The following is a 21,050-nucleotide window of genomic DNA, read 5'->3' on the forward strand; positions in this document are numbered from 1 at the left end:
ACATGGCTAAAGTTTAGCCAGCTTGGGTGCCCCACTGGACAGAGCTCCCAGCCCCTTGTCTGCTACCAGGGCACTGAATATATTCTGTAGCGGCAGATCTGCAGGTGGAGAAGGAGTCTTCCTCCTGGTGCTAGAAGTCACAAGCTTCCAGCCTTTGCCATTCTGGGAGTTTCCACTTCCCAGCCTGATAGGTACAGACTCTGCCTGCCCGTTCTTCAGTACAGCTTGGGGGTTCATGCTCTTGAAGCTGTAGAGTAGATGCAGAGAAGATCCTGTTGATCCTTCTTGTCCTCTCTGTACAGTCTGCTGACCTCCTACCCAGCTCCTTTACCTGATGACACAGATCCTCAATGAGCACACATATCCTGCAGCCTAGAAGACCATCTCCTGCTGTCCCAGCCTCAGCGAGAAGGGAGTGCCCAGCCACTGAAGCTTAGTCTAGGTCAAGGCCTTTGACATTACAGGGACAGTTGCTACAACGGCTGCTGGGGACTGGAGCCTATGGCACATCACCACATTGCCGAAGACGCGAATGATGATCTGAGCAGAGTTACTTCGTGTGCAACTTGCTGTACAAATATCTACCTCTGATTGCTGTGCTCAAGGCCAGCACTCATACAGACCTCTCCCTAGCTTTAGCTGAGAGGGTGCTTGACCTTGCCTGATCAGGACTCAGCTGGGAGTACAAGCTCAGAGCAACCTTCGGTCAAGGACACCTGACAGAGCCTGTTAGAAGCTGCTACAGCTTGCTAGCAGTGCTGGCCTCTTGCGGGTACCCTAACCCGGCAGCAGTGGGCACCTCAAGTTCCTCAAAGGATTCACAGGAGTCCCCTGATGATCTCAGATGAAGTCCACAGAAGATCAACAAAATTTTGAATCAGAGCCCAGAAATTGCTGTGAGAACTGCTGCATCTGTTCACTGTCCCTGCTACCTGTGCTGATGTACATATTCCTGTCTGAATTCTGGTTTTCCTACCTCACAAGGTAAATAGCAGGGCTAGAAGGGAGATCAAAGGTATAAAATGTCTTCCTTATGAAGGAGGACTGGACCAGAAGGTTTTAGACTTAGAAAGTGATTGCTTCAGGCAGGAGTAAGACAGAGGTCTGCGAAATCCAGGCATAGAGGAAGTGGTGAACAAGGAATGATTGTTTGCTGTCTCTTTCAGCATAAAATGTAGAGGACTTTAAATGAAGCTACCAGATGACATATACCAAAACACAGATTGCATAGTTAAGCTGTAGAACTCCCTGCCATAGGAACTATGGGTGCTCACAATCTACAAGAGTTCAAAAAGCACCTGGAAAAAATCATTGCTATTAAATGAGCTATTAAATATAGTGCTGCTACCACTGACCTGGAATATACCAAAACCATGGCAAAAACCATCACCATATCTTATATTGCCTTATCTTATATCCTTTCTAGCTATCCCCTACTTTCCACAGGTGTTCAGAGCCCTCTAGCCAAGACAGGCTTTTGGTCTGCTTCACTACTACCTAATATTCTACTGGTGAAAGATGTTGTCCTTGAGTCCAGATGTTACTGGGGCACAGACAATGCAGCTCTTTCCTATTTTCTTCTTTTCCACATCAGCTCAGTACCCTCTTAACACCTGTGAAACACTTTGATAACTTTAGACAGAAAGAGCTACAGCGACACGACACAAACAAATCACAGTGTAATTAGCATTATCAGAGTAGTGCAGAGAAGGTTACAAGATCACGGTCATCACAGGCATAGTAGGATCAGCACTGCTGCCTATTTGATTTTCATATACAGGTAGCACACAAGTGAAAACATTGCAAGCGAAGTAGTGTGGCACCTCTGTCTTGCAAGTAGGAGGTACCCCATCTCCTAGGCCCCTGTGCTAAGAGGGTCCAGGGGCATGGCATCTCCCTGTTGTCTTGCCCCTGCTTCACAACAGCTGAGTGCAGAAATGCAAGACAAGATTTTGTGCTGGTGGATTTCACAGCTTCAGATAGTTGAACTCACTAATGTAGGTCTACTGTTACTTAAACCTAAAACCTGCTGAAGCGGAGCATGCTGACAAGCAAAGTCTTCAAATTTAATTTCAGAATAACCAAAAATATTTCACTGGGAGATATCTTTAAGCTTCAAGGCTTCCTGGTTTCCTCTTCTGAAATGTCATGTCTCTGAGATCTTTATCTGACTCAGGAGCCTACAGACTCTTGGCTGCATTCTCCAAGCAGTAGATCTGCCTTGTAAAACCTCCCAAAGCCATAGACCCTGGAAGACCCTGCACAATCTGCCTTGTCCAACAACATCAGGAAGTCTAGTCTCAAGACTTGCAGACCTGTTCTGGGTAATTTAATAGGTTTTGCATCAGCCCTCAGGAAAAGCTGTAGCATGATAATGAATCTTAAAAATCTAGGATTGTTACTTGCTTCCTACTTTGTTACTTGCTAGTGGGACACTGTTCTCTTTTAGCAGAAAGAGTTTCAAAAACAAATGAAATTAGAAATAACACATGAAAAAAAATCAGTTCCAGGAAATCAGTGTTTTCTGATGGAAATTTCTGATATACTTTGTATCTAAAAATCATGTATTCCAGTATCCCTGTACTGGAGTACAAGGCACCAAGTGACTTCTCCCTGTATCATAGCCATCCCAAATTCATCATCCCGAACCCTCTAAAAAAGCCAGAAAATCAAATCTAGCCTTTAAAATTTCTATAAACATTGACTTTACCACCTTCTTCATTCCTTGTTCTATTGCCTGTTTCTTGCAGGTATGAAGTTTTTCCATATAAGTTGACAACCTGAGAGGCAGCTGAAGCTCTGAATCTTTGTCATTAATGAAACAGCAGTCATTGAAATTCATGAAACTTGCCTGTGCTTCCAGACTGATGTTATTTAATAGAGCAATGCAGGTTTACAGTAGTTAGACATTGATAAATGCAGCAGTTACAGCCAGAAGAAACTGCCTGCTGATATCAAGAGTACAGGACTCTTAGACCAATCATACGAATCATATGGGGACAATGTTTTAAATTAAGTAGAAAACTATCAAAGACATTTCACTTCACCTAAATGGACACCATCTTATTAATATGTATACTGCATTATAAAATCCATTTCATTTGCTTCCAACATTTTTCCAGCAGAATGGAAAGCTTTTAAAAAAACAATTACCTTATCACTTCAAATCTCACCTGCTGCTTCCAAGTCCTGTTATGTCTGAGTCAACCCTTTTCTATACCTTTTTATCACAGTTTTTAATCTGTCAGATAGCTGTACTACAAAATTAATAGTGATCATTTCAGTTTTCAGAATTCTGTTGCTGCAGAATTGTGAATGGAAGTGGGGAGGGAAAAAGGGCAAACTTGGGTTTTGAAAACGAGTAAAATCTTAAGCTCTGGTGCTCACTTGCATCCCTCCACTTAAAAATATCATTCTCTTTTCAACTGTTATCCCCGTCAAAACAAGTAGAAATATAAATTAGTCAATGTTATTAGCTGCAGCTATTTAAGCATGAAGAGGTTTGTTTTTACTTCAAGATCTGTCTGAGCCTGGATTTAATAGGACTGGTGTTCTTCAAGACTCTCTTTTAGCCAGTCTCCACATACAAAAAGGTCACCTTTATCTTCTTCAATCTTTCTAAACCAGGGCAGAGTACCAGGAGCTATAAGAAGCATGTATTTTTTTTTGTAAGAAGTAATACTGGAAAGTATGGAGAAGAAGTTCAGTGGAAATTAATTGGGGAGGCAGAAATTTGGAAAAGCTTCCCAGTGATACAGCTTACTGATTTACAAAACAGACTGAGGTGGCAAGGCTTAGTGTAAGAAATTCTGTCTTACATTTTGGGGACTACAGCAAGGACTGTGGAGAAGAATATCAACAACCTAACTACTGGTAATCAGCAGGCCTGTGCCTATTAGGCATACAAATATACAGGGGAAATTATTGCAAAAAAAGGGGCTGAGCAGACAAAAGGCACCATGGCCTTAAGGCTGCAATTGCACATACCTCAAAAATTCAGGGAGATTTTTTACATTATTCATTATTTTACTGTTTTCCTTTACCCATCTTCTTTTTTTGTTGCATTCAACCTTCTACTCTTTCCCAATCGTTGGACCTAGCTTCCTGGTCCTTCATGTCAGGTTACCTCACTGTACTAGGATTGATACTAGGAAAAATGTTTGTCCTGTGAGGGTGGTCAAAACCTTAACAGGTTGCTTTGTGCAGTTCTAAGAAAACTTGACTGGACAAGGCCCAGAACAATCCAATCCAGCAACCTAATCCCTGCTTTGAGCAGGGCTTGGCCTAGAGACCTCCAAAGGTCCCTTCCCACCTGAAGTATTCTGTGAGTCTGTGACCTTTCTTTAAACTCAAAGAAGTGGAGATTTAGGTCTCCTACTCACTTGGTTGATGCTGGCTACCTTCCTTATTCAAGTCCCAAAATGTTTTTTCCAAGTCCCAAAATGTTTTTCTCCTTTCATAATCTCTACAGAAAGACTTATACAATAGTATGAAAACTTTGAAACCAGTCATGATAAACCAATGCCGTTATGAATTTGAATGTTTTACAAACTCCTATTCCCAGAATCCGGTTAGTACAGTTGCTTATTGAGAGTTTCAGTCCTCTCACTGAAAGGAGACTTCACTAATCTTTCTTTTGGCTACTTTAAAATGAGCTAATAAAGACCACTGAAGACTTCTGATTTAACTGGCTCAAAGATTAGTAAAACCATAAAGATAATAGAAGTGTAATCTGTTATCCAACCTATTTGAAAGATTAATTCACTCCATGATAACTGGAATCTTAAATTGGTCAGGCACTGACATGAAACTAGATTACATTCAGAAGATTAATTTACATATCTTTTTGCTACAGTTTTAATTAAAATGCAGTTTTGGTTAGAGGCTACAATAAATAAAAGGGAAATCTGACAGTTCCACTGTGAACAACAAAATATCACAAACTATTTTCAGAAGATGTTTAAAAAATGAAATATCTTTCTCAACCTTAAAGCACACAAAACTAAATGAGTTTTGGAAGAACACAAGTATATTTTTATACCTAGTTTAAACTAGATAAAAACACTATTAATTCAATAATGCTGTGAATCTGCATGAAATAATCACATGTTAAATTTCTGTGTTTTAATAAAATATCTAACAAATACCAATGCATTACTCAAAAGAGCTGCTTCCAAGTACGCAAAATCTACACTCCATAAATAAGCCATTAAGTGGCAACAATCAATAGATTATTGATTTTCAGGACAGACATGCAACATTAATAGCAGAACTGGGAGAAGGAAATTCTGGGATAATTCAGCTATTACATGAGCAAATGCAGCCATCCTTTAAATTACAGAATTCACCCTACTGAACTGACAGTGACTTCAGTAATAACTACACTGTCATTTCCAAGCTGCTTTAACCTGACTCCAAAACAGTCTTGGTATTCCCCATCAATAATTGCAGAACTGTAAAAAACCTTGATTAGTAAACTATTCCAACTTATTTCAAACCGACAACAGCCTATCTTTCCCAGTGTGTGAGACCTCCCATTCATCATCTCATGTGATCAGATCATGAAGAAGATCACACAAGAGGGATAGGGAGACACCTGGAAGATGTTCAGTGGGGCCTTTGGATATGTGTAATCCATTTGATTGGGACAGCTTGGCTCGAGCAGCTCTGCCACCTCTTCATTGCGCTCATGCTAGACACAAGCACAGGCGGAACTGGGCAGCCAACTGATAGGGCACTAAAGGACGTGCAGCAGGAAAGGTGCCATATGCTGCAACCCTGCAAACAACCATGCACAACATTCACTGCAAGGTGACTAGAAACCACGTCCAGCCCTGAAGCACAGGGTATGCCTAGTCTGACGCGGACCTTGATCCCAGCAAAGTACTGTAAACTCATCACCCGAAAGTGAGAGTCACTGTTACAAACAACCATTTGGTTTCTTAGACTATGGAACAACTCCGTAACCATCGACGAGCTGTTTAGTAAAATATTGATAAATCATTTATCTTACAGCCATTTCTAAAAAATCTATCTGCAGTAGAAATCCAGTCCACTAAATCATTCTGTTTCAAGATGAAGATACACCATTACTCCTGGTCCTTTAACATAAGACTGGAGAGCTCCAAGAATAGCCAATATAATTTATCATTGTATATTTATACCAGAATCACAGCTCTCCTAAGCCTTATATAGTCTGAACTTGTTAAATTTGTCAAAAGTGTAATTTTAGGCATGGCGTCAAGCTGAAAGATAATCCGTAACAATGATGAGCTCTAACTGTAAGAGTCAAACTCCAACCATTGCTGTAAGCAATCATCATCATGAGTAATGATTTCATGTATGTCAGACCTCAATGCCCTTTTGTACAAGATGTAACAATGTTCAAAACATCAATTCTCTGCACGAGCACTCTCATAGGTATTTCCTGCAAAAATTTCTGCATATGAAAATTCTCATATAGCGTCTTCAACATTTTCACTGAGTTCACATCTGGGAACACGTATGTGACCAAAATTACCTGTATGAGAAAGTGTATGATTGAACTTTAGGAATACTACATGTCATCTCAGAAGTTATTTGTATTATATCCAAATCTCATAAACATCTCAGAAAATCCTAGTGAAACACACAACTAAAGTTCAGTATAACTATAAGGGAAGATAATCACAGAAAACGTACTTAACGTAAAATGCGGGAATGTGGGGTTGGGCTGAGGGGAAGTGCCAAGCTTCAGGCTGCCCCAGAGGTCACGAAGTAAGTAATGAAGCCAGAGGTGCACTGGCCAAATGAGTTAAAAAACTGGAACATATGATTTCATTTTTCCAGAAAACTGCATTTTAGTTTTTCTGTTGTTTCATTCTACTGCTTCCATAGTAACTGTAACTATCTATTTTGTGATTGTTCCAGATGCTGGTGACCAGATTATTTTTCTTTGCTTTGAAAGGAGAATATACCATAATTCAGAAGCGATTTCTTCCCAAATACAGACACTAAAATGTTCTGTCAGCATCTTGGGAATGTTTCAGGTTGATGCAATACCTTAGGTTTGCAAAAGAAGCATGAGACTTTGCAGGCTTATTCCTAAAGCTGTTTCTTAAACTCTATAACAGTTCCTAAAAAAACAGACAATGCCAATATTCTTTAAAAGCTAAATCGCTTGTATGAATCTGTTTGCTGCAACACTGGTCTTGATGACTTCACCCATGCAAAACTGCTAAAGTGAAACCATCCTTTCTGATCGCTGACATGGCTGGTCAGCAGCCAGAAGAGAACCCTTTTGCCAGTCTGCTGAAATTGGACATGATGTTTAAAAAGAAAAAGACACTACTTTATTTTTGAAAATCCTTCTGACATCAAAACCATTGTCTAAAAAATTTGAATGAGTTTGGAATTCTGTGGTATACTTTATACACCTTCTTTTGCTGTGAGATTTCTTAGACCTTTTCTACTGAGCAGTTCTAAGTAGGCTGTGTACTTGTATTTAGGGTTACTTAGCACAGGTTTATGAGCCCCTGTTCATTCTTATCCACCCATTTTAAAATTTCATGTGGCTTATGCAAATTAAGTATTATGCTAAACAAACTCAGAGATATTCCTAAGACACACTAAACAGATTTAAAAAAAAAAAAGTGGCAGATGTAGATCAGAGAAAATGGTTCAGTTTTAACATGAGGACTTCAATGATATGATAATGAACAGCCCCTGCAATGGTTTCCAATTTTTCATATACCTGAAAAAATAAATAGCTCAGCATCGTGTGGTTGGGAGCAGAGGGAAAACATGAAAAACCACCAAGGCTTTGAAGTTTGCAAGAAAAAAAAGTAACATATCATAATCTGCAACACAAACACAAAAATCTGTTTGTCGAAAGAACAGAGGGAAAAATTCACCAGTAATTTTCATCCATAACATCACTCTGTTCCCATAGGGAGATTATTGCCCATATTAAACACAGTCTTGTATGGAATTTATTATATTTTACTATCTGTTTTAAGCCTAATTAAAGGTGCCTAGTCATAGTTATCTTTCATCTTAGAAGGTATGTCCAACAAAGCTTGTAGAAGTCTGCACAAGTAATGCAGAAAATTTCCATGAATGAAACCTGGGTTTATAACTGATTTCCTTACATAGAAACAATTTTCATTACTAGCTTTCCTAGCAGTCATCTACCAAAGCTATGTTTTTTTTAAAAAATTATAAATTGGCAATATACATCTCTATTTATATAACAAAGCAAATTCAATCTCCCTAACCACTGCATGATTAAAAAATACAGTTCTTTCCCTCATGAACCTGATTATTTATGCCTACATACTATAAATTGTTCTCAAAACTGTTGGCTATTATCAAGTTACAGTGAAACTGCTGAAACAGTGGGCTTTCCATGTTTTTGTCTATTACTGCATGCACTTTTTATCACTCATAAAGGCAAAGAACTCTTGGTATCTTTAACCTCTCCCATGAAAACTGCATCAAATTAATTGATGCAAACCCCAAGATGTTATTCAGGATGTCGAAGGGATTATTTGCGATGGGTAATTTTCAGGATAAAGAGGGCATAAAATAGGCCTCACATGACTGCAAGCAATGTTGCAGTCCTTCTTTCACTTATGTTTTAAAGAAAAATGCAGTAAAGCAGCTAATCCACCTTGGTAGCCCCTTAATGTTAATTTTAAAAGTCCTCCAGAAGCTAAGGAGGATCAAGTAGTAATCTGTTTTTCTCCAGAGTGCTCACCTCAGCCACAAGTTTTCTGTCATAAAAGGTTTGGTGCTTTCTGCCTAATTGTTAAATACCTAGAAGGATTATCTTTTCAGAAGAGAAAGTTTTATTTTATTGTCAGGTAACATTAAAGCTGCCTAGCAATTTAACAGAATTAATCCAATGTTCAATAGACACCTATTCATTGAGATTAAGCCAATTTTACAATATGGAGTTATGTAGTCATCTGGAACAAAGGAGGTATTTGGTGGAGGGACAAAGAAAGCAAACAATAAGGAATGACTGGCAAATGGGGAACATATAAAGAGACATTTAAAAGGAACAGCAAAGAGAAATGAATACATATGCTGAGTGAATAAGATAAGAAACAACAAAACTCAAGCAACAGAAGTGACTGAAGCAGGGGGATTATTCAGAAACACCATCCTGCCCCAACAGGAACTCCTGCAATTTTGCACAGCATCTGTCATCATCAGTTCACACAGTCAGTCTAACTAGCGAATTTAATGATGGGGAGTTTATACAACACCAGCGCATGAGATGTCCCTTAGGGTATTTTGTCCTCATCTCAACCCAGTGTAGCAGCCAAGTACTACCGGTTGCATTTTACGGATGGAGACACCAGGCACAGAGAGATTTAAGTCAGCATGTTTAGGGCCATGCAAGACATCTGTAGCAAGGGAAAGGATTGAGCTAGTGCACAGAAACCCCTGCAGATCCTTCTGGTCTGCCTCAGCAAAAGATAAACAAAAAACTCCACACTTTGGATCCTGGATACTATCACAGAAGAGAGCCACTGATTATTCCAACTATCTGGAAGCTAAGTTTAACTCAGGATGCCTTTTCAGTTAATGTTTATATTATAATCTGCCTCATCATTTTCAGAGTTTTCTAGAAGACCTATACATTACTTTGTTAAAATTAAAACTAACTTTTTGAACATTTAAGACTGTAATCCTGTGTTCAGATGTTCTCTATGTGGTTTTAATCATATCATTAAAGCTGTAGTGCAATCAGCAAGCTTTCCTTAGGAGAGAAATATTTCTTTTCTTTAAACACAGATAGAAAGTGGTTCCCAGTACTTTCTGTGCTTCTCACAAACGTTGCTTTGAGGATTACAGCATACAGACACCAAGAAGACCAGTGACACTGCACTGATAAACTTTGGCAGAACTCCCACAGAGTCTGCTAACACTATGCTCAAAATTAGAGGACACTAGCAAGTACCCTCAAATGAGCAAAAATTTCTCAAGTTTTCAGAACACCTAGACAAAAAATTAGGATATAAAAAGGAAAGTGCCATCTATACCCTGATTGTTCTAAATTCAGCATATTTTCATAGCTTCCTAATCCCTGCTGTGATGCTCCAGAAAACAGGAGCTCAAGAGGCATTTGTCTCACTCACACAAATGATCTCAGTCAGTATCTCAGAAATTCTTCTGCTAAAGAATAGTTCAGCTGTTGGTTTGACTACATGACATACTGGCATGAAAATGCAGGCAGAAAGAGAGAGAGAAGAGTGCCTCACCTCTGTGTCTCTAAAAGCTGAAACTCTTCTTTCTTATCATTAGATTTTAACTGGTATTAGATGACCCAATCAGTCCAGTATTAAAAGAGAGTAAAATGTAAAGGAAAAATTACCCCAAGGACTACAGGCACAAGGATCCTATGAGGCTATAACACATCTACAGGTTCAAATCAAAGTTTGCATCAGAGTAGATGCAAGATTAGAGCTTCATATTTTGCAGAATTTTTCAGTGTGTTGCAGTTGTTTTCTTCAAGGGAGGGGAGGGAGAGGAGGGATTTTCCTCACAAAATCTTCAGTTCTGTGCAATGCACTGTATACTGAGTTGTCAAGAAGAAACAGTTTCCACTCTGCCTGCAAAAGCTTTCCTGAAGGCAGAATAATGAATTTATCATGCAAAAGTAGAATGTTCAGATTACAGAATTTGAAAGATGTCCAGCCTTTTAAGCTTTGATGGCATTGCTTACTTAAGTCTGCCCTAACTTACCTTGTCATTGTCAGGATTACAACAACCCACAATAAAGAACAATGTGACACATACATCAGTCACATGAAAGTCATTTCACATTCAGTAACTCTTTGATCAGTTTAAGACAGCTTAATTAAATCTGGTGCCAGGAAATTATTGTGTTTTCATGTGTGTAAGCCGCACCCCTCAGATGCCCTGACTCCTTTAAAAGTAACTGTTCTTGAAAACAAGTCCTCAGGTAACTCATAGCGTAAAACAACCCCTAAACACGGAGTGGCAGAGTGAGAACGAACAGGAGGAAAGAGGAAGTAGATGCGGGGACATCAGCACAGATTCCAGAATAAAGTTCTTCATGTTTTTTATCTAGATAACATTCGAATCCAAGTGTTGTTGACTCATAAGAGAAAAGAGAGTTGTCTTTGGGGGGAAGAGGTGTCGCTTGTTTATTGTTTCTTTAAAAACTGCCATTCAAACACACAATCATTCAAATGCTGTGTTGCATGCCTTCCCATTGAAGTCACATAATATGAGAATGGTGTTTACTCACAGTATCTAACTGTACGATTCCAACATGTATTCGTGAAATGCAGTTATCACACTGCATTACACTTCCTGTCAATGATGATAGGCGACAAAAATGCTGTGAAAATAGGTGTAATCACTTTGCACCAAAATCAAAGCCATAATGTATGCAGCTCCCCTCTATCTACCTAACATGAGTTTTGTCCTAGAAAGCTAACACCCGAAATCAGCTCAACAAAGAGAGGGACACTATGGCCCAGGGCCAGCACAGCTGGATCAGGACCTCAGGGCAGCTCAGCAGTCATCCAGGAAGAAAAATGGGATTTGCCAGGCATTACACTTCTCCCACCTCTACAACCCTTGTCCCTGCTCATTCATAAGGTTGCCGCCTACATTTGATGGTAGCTTAACTGTTCTGAAAATTTATTTCCTATCTGCAGAATACTGGGCCACTGAAAATGCTGGGTACAAAACATACCTATGGCAGGCATGATTTTACCTTTCTCTACCTACCTCATCCACCAGTATGTACGTGCACTAATGTAATAATGTAATGTAATATTGGCAGACTATAATATAAACATTAACTTAAAAGGCAATCCTGAGTTGAACTACTTTCCAAACAGTTGAAATAATCAGTGACTCTGCTCTGTGACAGTAGCCAGTTTCCAATGCCAGCTCTGTATTAGGTGGGAGGATGCAGAACAACACTCCTTGGACCAGACCTTGCAAAATGGGGTTGCAAAAGAAGAAGACAGCTGTACTGAAACATCATTAGAGATGCTCCTGACAGCACTTCGTCACTAGTGCCCCAGCAGTGTGAGGAAGGGAGGAGATGTCCCACAAAGAGCTTTGGCAACCACAGCCAGCATAAGCCAAAAAAATGCATGAAATAAGAGGGATGTGAGGGAGAAATGTGCCTGTCTTCCTAGATGCTGCTTCTCCCTGTTTGTCTCACACTCACAACTCTTAAGACCACTTGAGGAATCAGTCTCAGCTGTCAAAAAATCCTCAAATGGGCTGCTGTGGACTATTTTTGTTTGCTGGGACAGCCTAGGGCCTACAATGAGCTGAGGAGCCCTCTCCAGGCTTTGCAGCGTGCTCCGGGCTCCCCATCAACCCCACAGGGCTCCGGTGGCTCCTGGAGCAGGAGGACACTCCAGGGCATCCACGCTCTCTGCACTCCTATTTCACAGCAGCTGGCAGCTTGGAGCATCAGCCCTCACGGAGCAGGAGCTCGCCTGTCCGTACACTGCCCACAACATAGGCCAGTGGATGAGGAACAAAATTGCTCCAATCTTCTTGTACCCTCTGCAGGGTACCTGTGAACCAAGGCTGAGTTAGAGCCTCCTGAAAGCTCCTTTCGTTAATGCTGGCTGCAAACAACGCTGCAAAAGGGAGCCAGGGAAGGGAAAACATTAGTATCTTATATCTCCTAATCAATTGGTTATGCCTTTAACAAAATCTAATATAATAAATCATCATGGATGTTCGGTGACAAATGCCAGCCTCTAATGATACCTGTTATAACACAAAAGAACCATCTAGAAAACCGCCTCTAATATTTGGGAGAGACTCAGATTTGACAAGTGGCTGAGAATTAGTTTAACGATTTCCTATTTAGCCTTTAAATCTACTCTTAATCTGGCACTGCATTTCTAATTAGGGACTGAAAACATTGATTTAACATTTCTGTCATTACAGATTAGATGTCACATGCTACCTCTATATTATTAAAAATTTCCTGTCTTGAATATAAAAAGGAATTTGTAAAGTCAGGCATGGGGCATAAGTTCTTATAATGAGCCATTCATCTTCAGGTCAAGTTTTATAATAACTGTTACAAGTTAGCTGGGAGTAAGGAAAATGAAACAGAGAAAAATGGAATGTGAATAACTGCTGAAATTATAAAAGTATCACATTTATACAGATTGAAACACAACAGTATTTAAAATGCCACAATAGTCTGTGACACTTCATTTTCACCACTGCCATCATAACTTATTGAAACCACACTGTGTATCATACAATTCACAGATATCTACTGGCATGGCATCTGATGTGACCAACACTCAGCTAAAAAAAATACCATTTTTTCTTAAGAGCAAATATCTCAAAATTCACAACCAAGGGACCACATCCCATGGTGAAGACAGTGGGGAGAGGTATCATAGCTTTGGGAACAGGACTGCAATAATATCTACTGGCCATCTCTTTCCTTGCTCATGACCACCTAATAGGTCTGCTGCCAGAAAAGCGATTGTTTTCACATGGAAAAACTTGATGAGGGAAACAGGCAACACATTTTATTGTCCTCTATGTGACTTTAGCAAATGCAGCCAAGTGTTATACCGCTAATCGTCTCTTGTGGTTGCTTTAAATCTACAAAAATAGGGCCAATCCTAACCCATGCAATCCAACATGGGACTAGCTCTCTAGGGCAGTTCATCTAAAATGAGCTCCCTTTAGTATCAGAGCCATAGCAGAATGAAAAGCAAAGCACTTCCAGCGTGCATTAAGATTTACAGAGACTTTTCAAACTCAGTGGCTACTATCAATCATCTCTGCATTCCCAGAAGGAAATTAGATTTCCTACCTGTTGTTTATTGCTACAATGCTTGACTTAAGTCTGTGAATTAGGAATTGCAATAGTACTATACTGAACATTAAAAATCTATACCATGGACAAAGAGGGAGGAAAAACAGATTCAGCTGGCACATGTTTTCACCCAGTGTAGCAGAGAGAGAACATACTTTCAAACATTGCCTCTCTGCTTTTGACTGATTCTTAATTTAAAATTGGGTTTTAATCAACAAGGCTAGTATATGAAAGGACAAGGAAAGTTTACTTGGGAGGTAAAGAATTCTTTTTCCTTCCCTTTGTCAATAGATTTATTCTTATGTTCATGTCAGTCCTGTCTACAGCAAGGTCAATTTATAGCTCTGTCATGGGCTACCAACCAGGTTCATCATTGATATATTTGGAGCACTAAAAATCTTCAGAGTTGCTTCTTTCAGGCAATAAATTTGAGATATCTTATTCCTAATGGTTTCTAATCTAGGCTTTTTTTCTGATCTTAGTGCTGTTTCTTCCCCCATTTTAACCTTTCTTTCTTTAGCGGAGGGGATAAAGTAGCAACCCTGCTCCTCAGTAAGAGCAGCCTTTCAGTTTCCCCAGGAAGCAGAGGCTGATTCCCCAGATATCTGGACACTGTGTCAGTGACGGATCCCTCCGAGGCACGGCAAGGCTCAGCCACCCTCCTACATTGGCGTCTCCTGCAGCCATGGCTCCGAAGGCATTGTGCTGAGCTCTGCCGTCGGCCCTGTTGTGCTTTTTCCTCTGCCCCCGGATTCCAACCAGATTCCTCCTGCCTACTGAAGTCAAAAGGAAAACTATTACTTTGGATTAAGTACCCAGGGATCCTCTGTGTTTTTAGGGCTAGACTAGTAGCATAAACACTGCAGAGTGCAGATAAGGCAACTGGACCTCCTGGCTGGAAGAGACACTATGAACAAGTGACTCCAGGTGAGTAAGGATTAGAAAAGTCCTGAATGCCACTCTTTTCTTATGTCCCTTGGGAAAGGTCGGTGCTCGGGAGCTCTGGAAAGCAGAGCTTTCTGGAAAGTCTGCCGTGCCTGTTCCAGCTGCTGCTGGAGCATGCTTGAACATTTCCAAAACTTCCATAGGAATGGGGAATGTCTCACGGGACATCCAGCATTATGACTACTCCTTTAACAGTTTTCAGTGCTTCTCTTGTGGGCCAGCACAAACCACGTTATAATTTGGCCCAAAGAATGAGTGTTACGTTTGAGGCACATCAGATAGGTGGCTATAAAGACCAGGCAGTCATAGGCAGCTATTTCCTTCTCACCATCAGAGTCTGACAGAAGTTTTCATCTTCCTTTCAAACTAAGAATTGTCACTGCCCTTGCTGAGAAAACTTTTCCAGCCCTGTGACGGGCAGGTGAACATTTACTTGGTTTGGATATTGCTTTTGATCAGTCTGGCAGCATTAGGGTAACTAAAACAAAACAAAACAAAATAACAACCAAAAATCCAACTATACAGAGCAAAATAATAAATCACTTAAAAAAATTAACCCCAGCAAAGATGTGCAACCATACTCCACTAAGAGAACATTTAATCATGAAACATCACTGCTTGTTAATTCTTGTAGTAGCCAGCTCCATCATCACACTTAGAGGACAGAATATCCGCAGCAGCATTTCAAGTTCCACCTGATGTGAGCTGAATGATGTCTCCGAATCCTACGAATCATTAGACTGTGAGATCAGACATTTCCCTAAACAAAGTCCAGTCCTTCTGCAGCACAAAAAAAGATAAAATTCTGAGGAATAACAAGAAGATGTGACTAGTCACTTGGTGCTGGCCTATACCAGCAGCTACTTCCATTTCTCCACCACATACATGAGGACTAGCCTGCAAATTAGGTGGAGAAAACTCTCGAAAACACACCATCTGCTTGTTTTTGCATGCTTGTATCTAAAGTCTGGCTAACTCATGTAGGACTGTCTTCAGGGTGACTGGGAGGCACTGTTTGAACGAGATGTTGGATTATCAGATAAAAAAGCATTCTTCCTTACAAACAGTAAGACCTACAAATGGCTTTATCCCTGCAGGGCAGAGGGGTGTTCCTCTTAGACCTGGCGCTATTCAGTGTTAAGTTTTGAGCCAACTGAATTCTGTACTCACCTCAACAAAGATGAAGCAGGGGATGATGGAATAACTTCTCTGGGTATTGTTTCCTAAAGCCATTTCTCATCACACTTCTTGGGGAGGCACTGTTCAAACTTTTAGTATCCTGAAAAAGAAGAGACAAAGATATACAGGAAGTTTTGTTTTTTTGCAAACTACACATTTAAGACAAAGTGGTTCATATCATGGAACACTCACATGTGTACTGGACCATGCAATACAGACTAAAAAGCTAACCTGTTGTACAAAACAGCCTGACAAGGCAATCTCTTTGCAGCCTTTTGCTTTTGGTCACAAGACACATCTTCTACAGAGCAGAGCAGTAAAGGACAAAACTGTATTCTTTTAATTACAATCCAGTCCCAAGCAAAGACTTCTTCCTCAGGACATACTGTAAAATCGTATTTTTAGCCCACAACTCACAGCCTTGCCTACACTGTAAGTGTTTTGAATCGAGAAGCTTACGGAAACTAATTTGTGAACTTGCACTTTAAAAGACATGCTTATAATACATTGCTCTACACATCATCAGAATGATCATCTGCATGACATGTAACCTATTTTAGATGATAGCATGGCTTATTCAGGCGAGAAAACCTGACAGAAGAGAGCACAACAGGATTACAGTGAAGGACTGAGCTTTTGCTGCAGAGTCTTTCTAGCCTGCTATAAATTAGTACATTAACCCACAAAACCCTTCCTACTTAGCATTACTTCAGGCTACTCACTATTTTAATTGAACATAACCTTGTAACACTTTGCAATAAGATCTTTAATCTCTTTACAGCATAAAAATTATGAAAGGAGAGAAAAGAAGAGTAACATAGAGAATTTAACTGAATGTGTGCTCTTGTATGTGCCCGAGGTAACACACCCAGCAACTAAGTCAGGCTTAAAATCGTCTGCTATCAGGGTAAACATAAGCACATGAAGAAAGGGCACAGATTTAGGTGGGCCTAATCCCACTTTCAACACTCACATAGAAACTCTTCCCTGAACATCAGAGCCAGGGTTCTTCCCATAAGCCAGCTTCACGGGGAGGAAAGAGGTGAAAGCTGGGATATTTTCCAGAGGATGGTGCTTCTTCTCTTGCACAGCATCTTGCTTCAGCTCTTTGCTCCCACTGGCATCAGGGTGGTAATTAAGGCCTTGGCATATGGAGTCTGTGATGTGCAAAGGGAGGTCAGCGCTTCTCCATGAGCTCTCATCAGGGGAGCTGGAAGTAGTACCATCACCAGAGCTCAGCAGAAGTTACCAAGCCTGACTGAGAAGCTGGGTCAGCTGTGAAGGGTTGCAGCTGGCACTGAAGTCCATGTCACTTTGATGCAAGCTTTCGTGTTATGTCACCTATGAACTGCTCCCGTAACTCCTATCTCAGCTATTCACAATCTGGCCAAGAGCTGTAAGATACATAATGCATATGAAAACTTTGGTAATGAGGTTCTAGCCTCAGCCTGGCTTTAGTGACACCAGTGAAGTCACATCCTGTGTCAGAATGGCTTCTGAGCTCTTAACCATTGAAAAACACAGTTTTGGGTCAAAGAAAATATTTAGCCATTGGCATTTGTGACATGTTTCTGGCCCTACCTCCTACTCCAAGTTCTCAAACACAAATATTCTGGATTTTCAAAATGGCCTGGTTTTCCAAACATACTTCAGCTTTATTTAGGAGATAAATACATTGATTTTATCTTGGAGATTAGTGTCATTGTTTCAAAAAAGGACAAGCTAATCCAATCCAGTTTCGACTGCAGAAAAAAAATTCAATCATTCAATTTTTAACACTTTTCATGCTGCAAGTTCTTGTGCCACATGGCTCTCCTTTTAACTCTGCAAACTCATAGTGCCTGGTAGAATGGTAGATTTAAGAGTGGCAACAGCTTAGAGAGCACTGCTACATTAAAATCTTTTTGTATCCTAGGGATACAGAGCATCATGTTTTTCAAATGACAGTGCAAAGATGTCAACATCTTAGTACATTCATGAATGCTTGCACAGATCAGGCTTAGAAATGACTAAGCTTTTTCATCCCATTGTCCTGTAACCTAAAGCTGTGCCTTCAGTTCCAACTGCTGTGACTACTGCATCTTCCTAACCAAAGCAGAGGGCTGCAAGACAATCCAGTAATTCAAGAAATATTCTCAAGAGATGCATGAAGCAACTGCACAGATTATGGCAAAGAAGCTGAAGGCTCTTAGTAGTCATACAATTTTGCCTAATTTAATGTCGGTGGTCCTGATGTCAAAAATATGTATCATTATGCCTGTTCTTTCAAGTTTATTGTGCACTATTGGTGTAAAAATGTGCATTACCTTTAGGAAAGCATTTTACATGTCAGCTTTCTCCCCTGTGATGACATATTCATGTCGGACATAAGCAGTGAAAGACCAAGCAGTTGTCTGATCAGGCCAGCTACATCCCATATTGTGGGGAAACTCTTGGCTTGCCTATAGCTGATATAGCAGATCTTTTCATTGGCTTACTCTGCTGAAGGAGAGGACTGGTGTGATTTTGGTCAGATCATATCATTTTTTGTTGCTGTCCAGTTGGCAATGAGTACACAGATAGTGTACTTACAGACCGGAGTAATCCCTAGCTGCTTCAGTCTGTCCAGCAGTCAGAGATACATTTGCCCAAACAATTGGGGAATCATAATAAGATGTAAAATAGGTGCTTAGTGTCTGGTTTTATAATGCATAAAAGTCTCTTCCCATCGAACAAACTTTCATAGTAGAAAGTCTCTGACCAAAGCAACAGGAAAGAACAGCTTTAATTAGCATTTGGTATTGCATTCTCTGTTTTTGTTCTTATTTTCATCAGTTTGACTCAAGTGTTAAGGAACTTGTGTCAGCAACACTATAAAAGGATATTTAGATTCCGCTAGCTGTGACCTTTTAATGCCTGCTACGTGAGCACCGCTACAAGAGTAGAATAGGTCAAACATATTTCAACTAATTAAGGAACCATGTAAAGGGAATATTAATAATCTGGAGCTCTATAAGGTGCTTCTGCTCTTAAAACAAAGTAGTGTGGTTGGATAATACAACATTTGTGAATTAATTAGCATTAGTTAGTTCTCATCTTACTCAATTTACCCCACACTTATTTTCAGAAAGCCCTTGAACTACAGCATAGGAGGTTATTGTCTGACTTCTCATGGGAGAACAAGTAGAGACATAGAAAGTACATAAGTGATTGAAAATTAGCTAAAAAGGATAGGAAATAAGGAAGAATTCATGCTGAAGAAATTTTACTGCTTCTCAGATCAATCCAGGGGGAAAAAGGAGAATGAACGTCAACAAGCAAAGCAAAGAAAAATATTCCAAAATAAGGTACTTTCTTACAGGTTACTAACCAGAAGAAAAACTTCTAAAAGCCCCACTCAGCTATATTCTAGAACTTTTTACTTGGCAGACAGCAAAACGGACATATCTAGGGTAGATCAGCATTTGTTGACCCTTTATAGCATAGCTCCAGCAACAGACACACCAACAGCTGATCACCATCCTGTACTGACCAGTGCTCAATGAATCATCTGTGAAATGCTTCTGCAGGCAGTGGTCACCCCTTCTATTGAGCTTAAGCAGCAGTTTCAGTAGCCAAAGGCTGCAAGAGTGCCCTGTCCGGGAGGAGGTCATAAACTGCCCTGCGCTGAATCGCTCTGAAACAGATGAGAACAGCCCATACTGCACCAAAACTTCAGCTGTCAGAGAGGTGCATGTGGTCCTGCTGCCCAGGCATATAAAAGGAAGGGCAATAGCCTCCAGCAGCAGGAGAAAACGGAGGGGACATGTGAAAGCAGGCACAGGAGGAGACACAAAAGGGGAGATGTGAGGAGAAATGTGAAGAGATGTGTGCGGAGAAATGAAGTGGAGGAGACGTGGAAGGGGGCACACTGCTGGGGACGTGGCTGGAGGCGCACTCTGGGAAGGAGGGGCTCCCTGTCGGGGGAGGATGCGTGCCTTTGGGGGGACAGCAGCCCACGGGGACCCACGCTGGACAGAGACACCTCGAGTGGACCATGGCCGTGAGGGACACATGCAAGGGCAGGGATACCCCAAGGGACCGCTGTGGGGCACCCGTGCTGGGGCAGAGGACCTGCAGTGGAGAAAAAGGATTGAGAAACACGGAGTGGCAGAAAGAAATCTTCACGCACTGACCCCAAATCCCTACCCCTCGCCTCCCTGAAGGGACTGGCGGGCCTGGTGGGTGAGGAGAGATGTTGGACTGAAGCTGGGCCTGGGGAAAGGGGAGAACAGATGTTTCCCTAAGCATTTGCTTAATTGTTTATGTCGTCTTTGCTTCTCAGTACCTGATTTGGTAATTAAAGGTTTCTGTTAACTGGCAATAAATTAAATTCAGTAAAATTCCCCAAGTCAAGACTGTTTTGCCTGCAACACCCCTCTGCTTTTTAATCTGCATCCTGCTTAGCTGAGATTGAACATTATGGCTTTCCATATCGTCACAGCATATAATGGGTACCTATAAAAAATACAAAAAATTCAACAAACCAGAAAAACTAAACCCACATCCCCAGAACAGGCATTAGTCATCTTGGTTCTCAAACTATGTTCATTTAATCAATGCTAATGCAGTTTCTTTTCCATTAGCTCAGAAAGTGACATCCCAAAATGCAGGAACTTGTCTGCAGGCTAAGACAGCAGTTTAGCCACTTTTCCCCCAGTACATTATTTTACTGGAGAATCTATGGACTGCCTGCTCAGACTAGAGGTGAGGAGGGCAACCACTAATCCTTTCCTTTTTTTTTTTTTTTTTTGTTCCCAGGATGTGACAGAAGCACAAGAAGCTGGATTGGACTTCCTGTCCTTTTTCATCTAGACATTTTCATGATCTTTTTTAGCATCAGCTAATATTCTGTTTTAAAATAAAATTTAAATGTTAAGCAGGATAAGTAGGAATACAATTCCAGTATTTCTATAATAAAATTAAAGACACTTAAACTGTAAGTATTTGCCTATTTGTAAATTACTTTAACCTTGCATTAACAATTAGCAAGTCTCTGTTAGTAATTGGCTTGCAATTATATACATCTTCAGTCCCATTAAAACAAGAATTCTGTTTACAAGGAAAAAAA

At 40.5% G+C, this 21,050-nt stretch overlaps 1 protein-coding gene across 2 annotated transcripts in view; it reads right to left on the reverse strand.

Moving 5' to 3' along the window:
• The window catches only part of PLPPR1 (phospholipid phosphatase related 1), a 133,038-nt gene that overhangs the window by 55,659 nt on the left and 56,329 nt on the right, over positions 1-21,050 (reverse strand). For both annotated transcript variants that reach the window (XM_026103011.2, XM_026103012.2), the window contains exon 2: positions 15,953-16,061. In XM_026103011.2, coding sequence (XP_025958796.2) covers positions 15,953-16,015 — 63 coding nt within the window. In that variant the 5' untranslated portion in view covers positions 16,016-16,061. The remainder of the gene's footprint in view (positions 1-15,952; positions 16,062-21,050) is intronic.

Source organism: Dromaius novaehollandiae, chromosome Z (assembly GCF_036370855.1).
Source record: "Dromaius novaehollandiae isolate bDroNov1 chromosome Z, bDroNov1.hap1, whole genome shotgun sequence".
NCBI classification, from domain to species: domain Eukaryota; kingdom Metazoa; phylum Chordata; class Aves; order Casuariiformes; family Dromaiidae; genus Dromaius; species Dromaius novaehollandiae.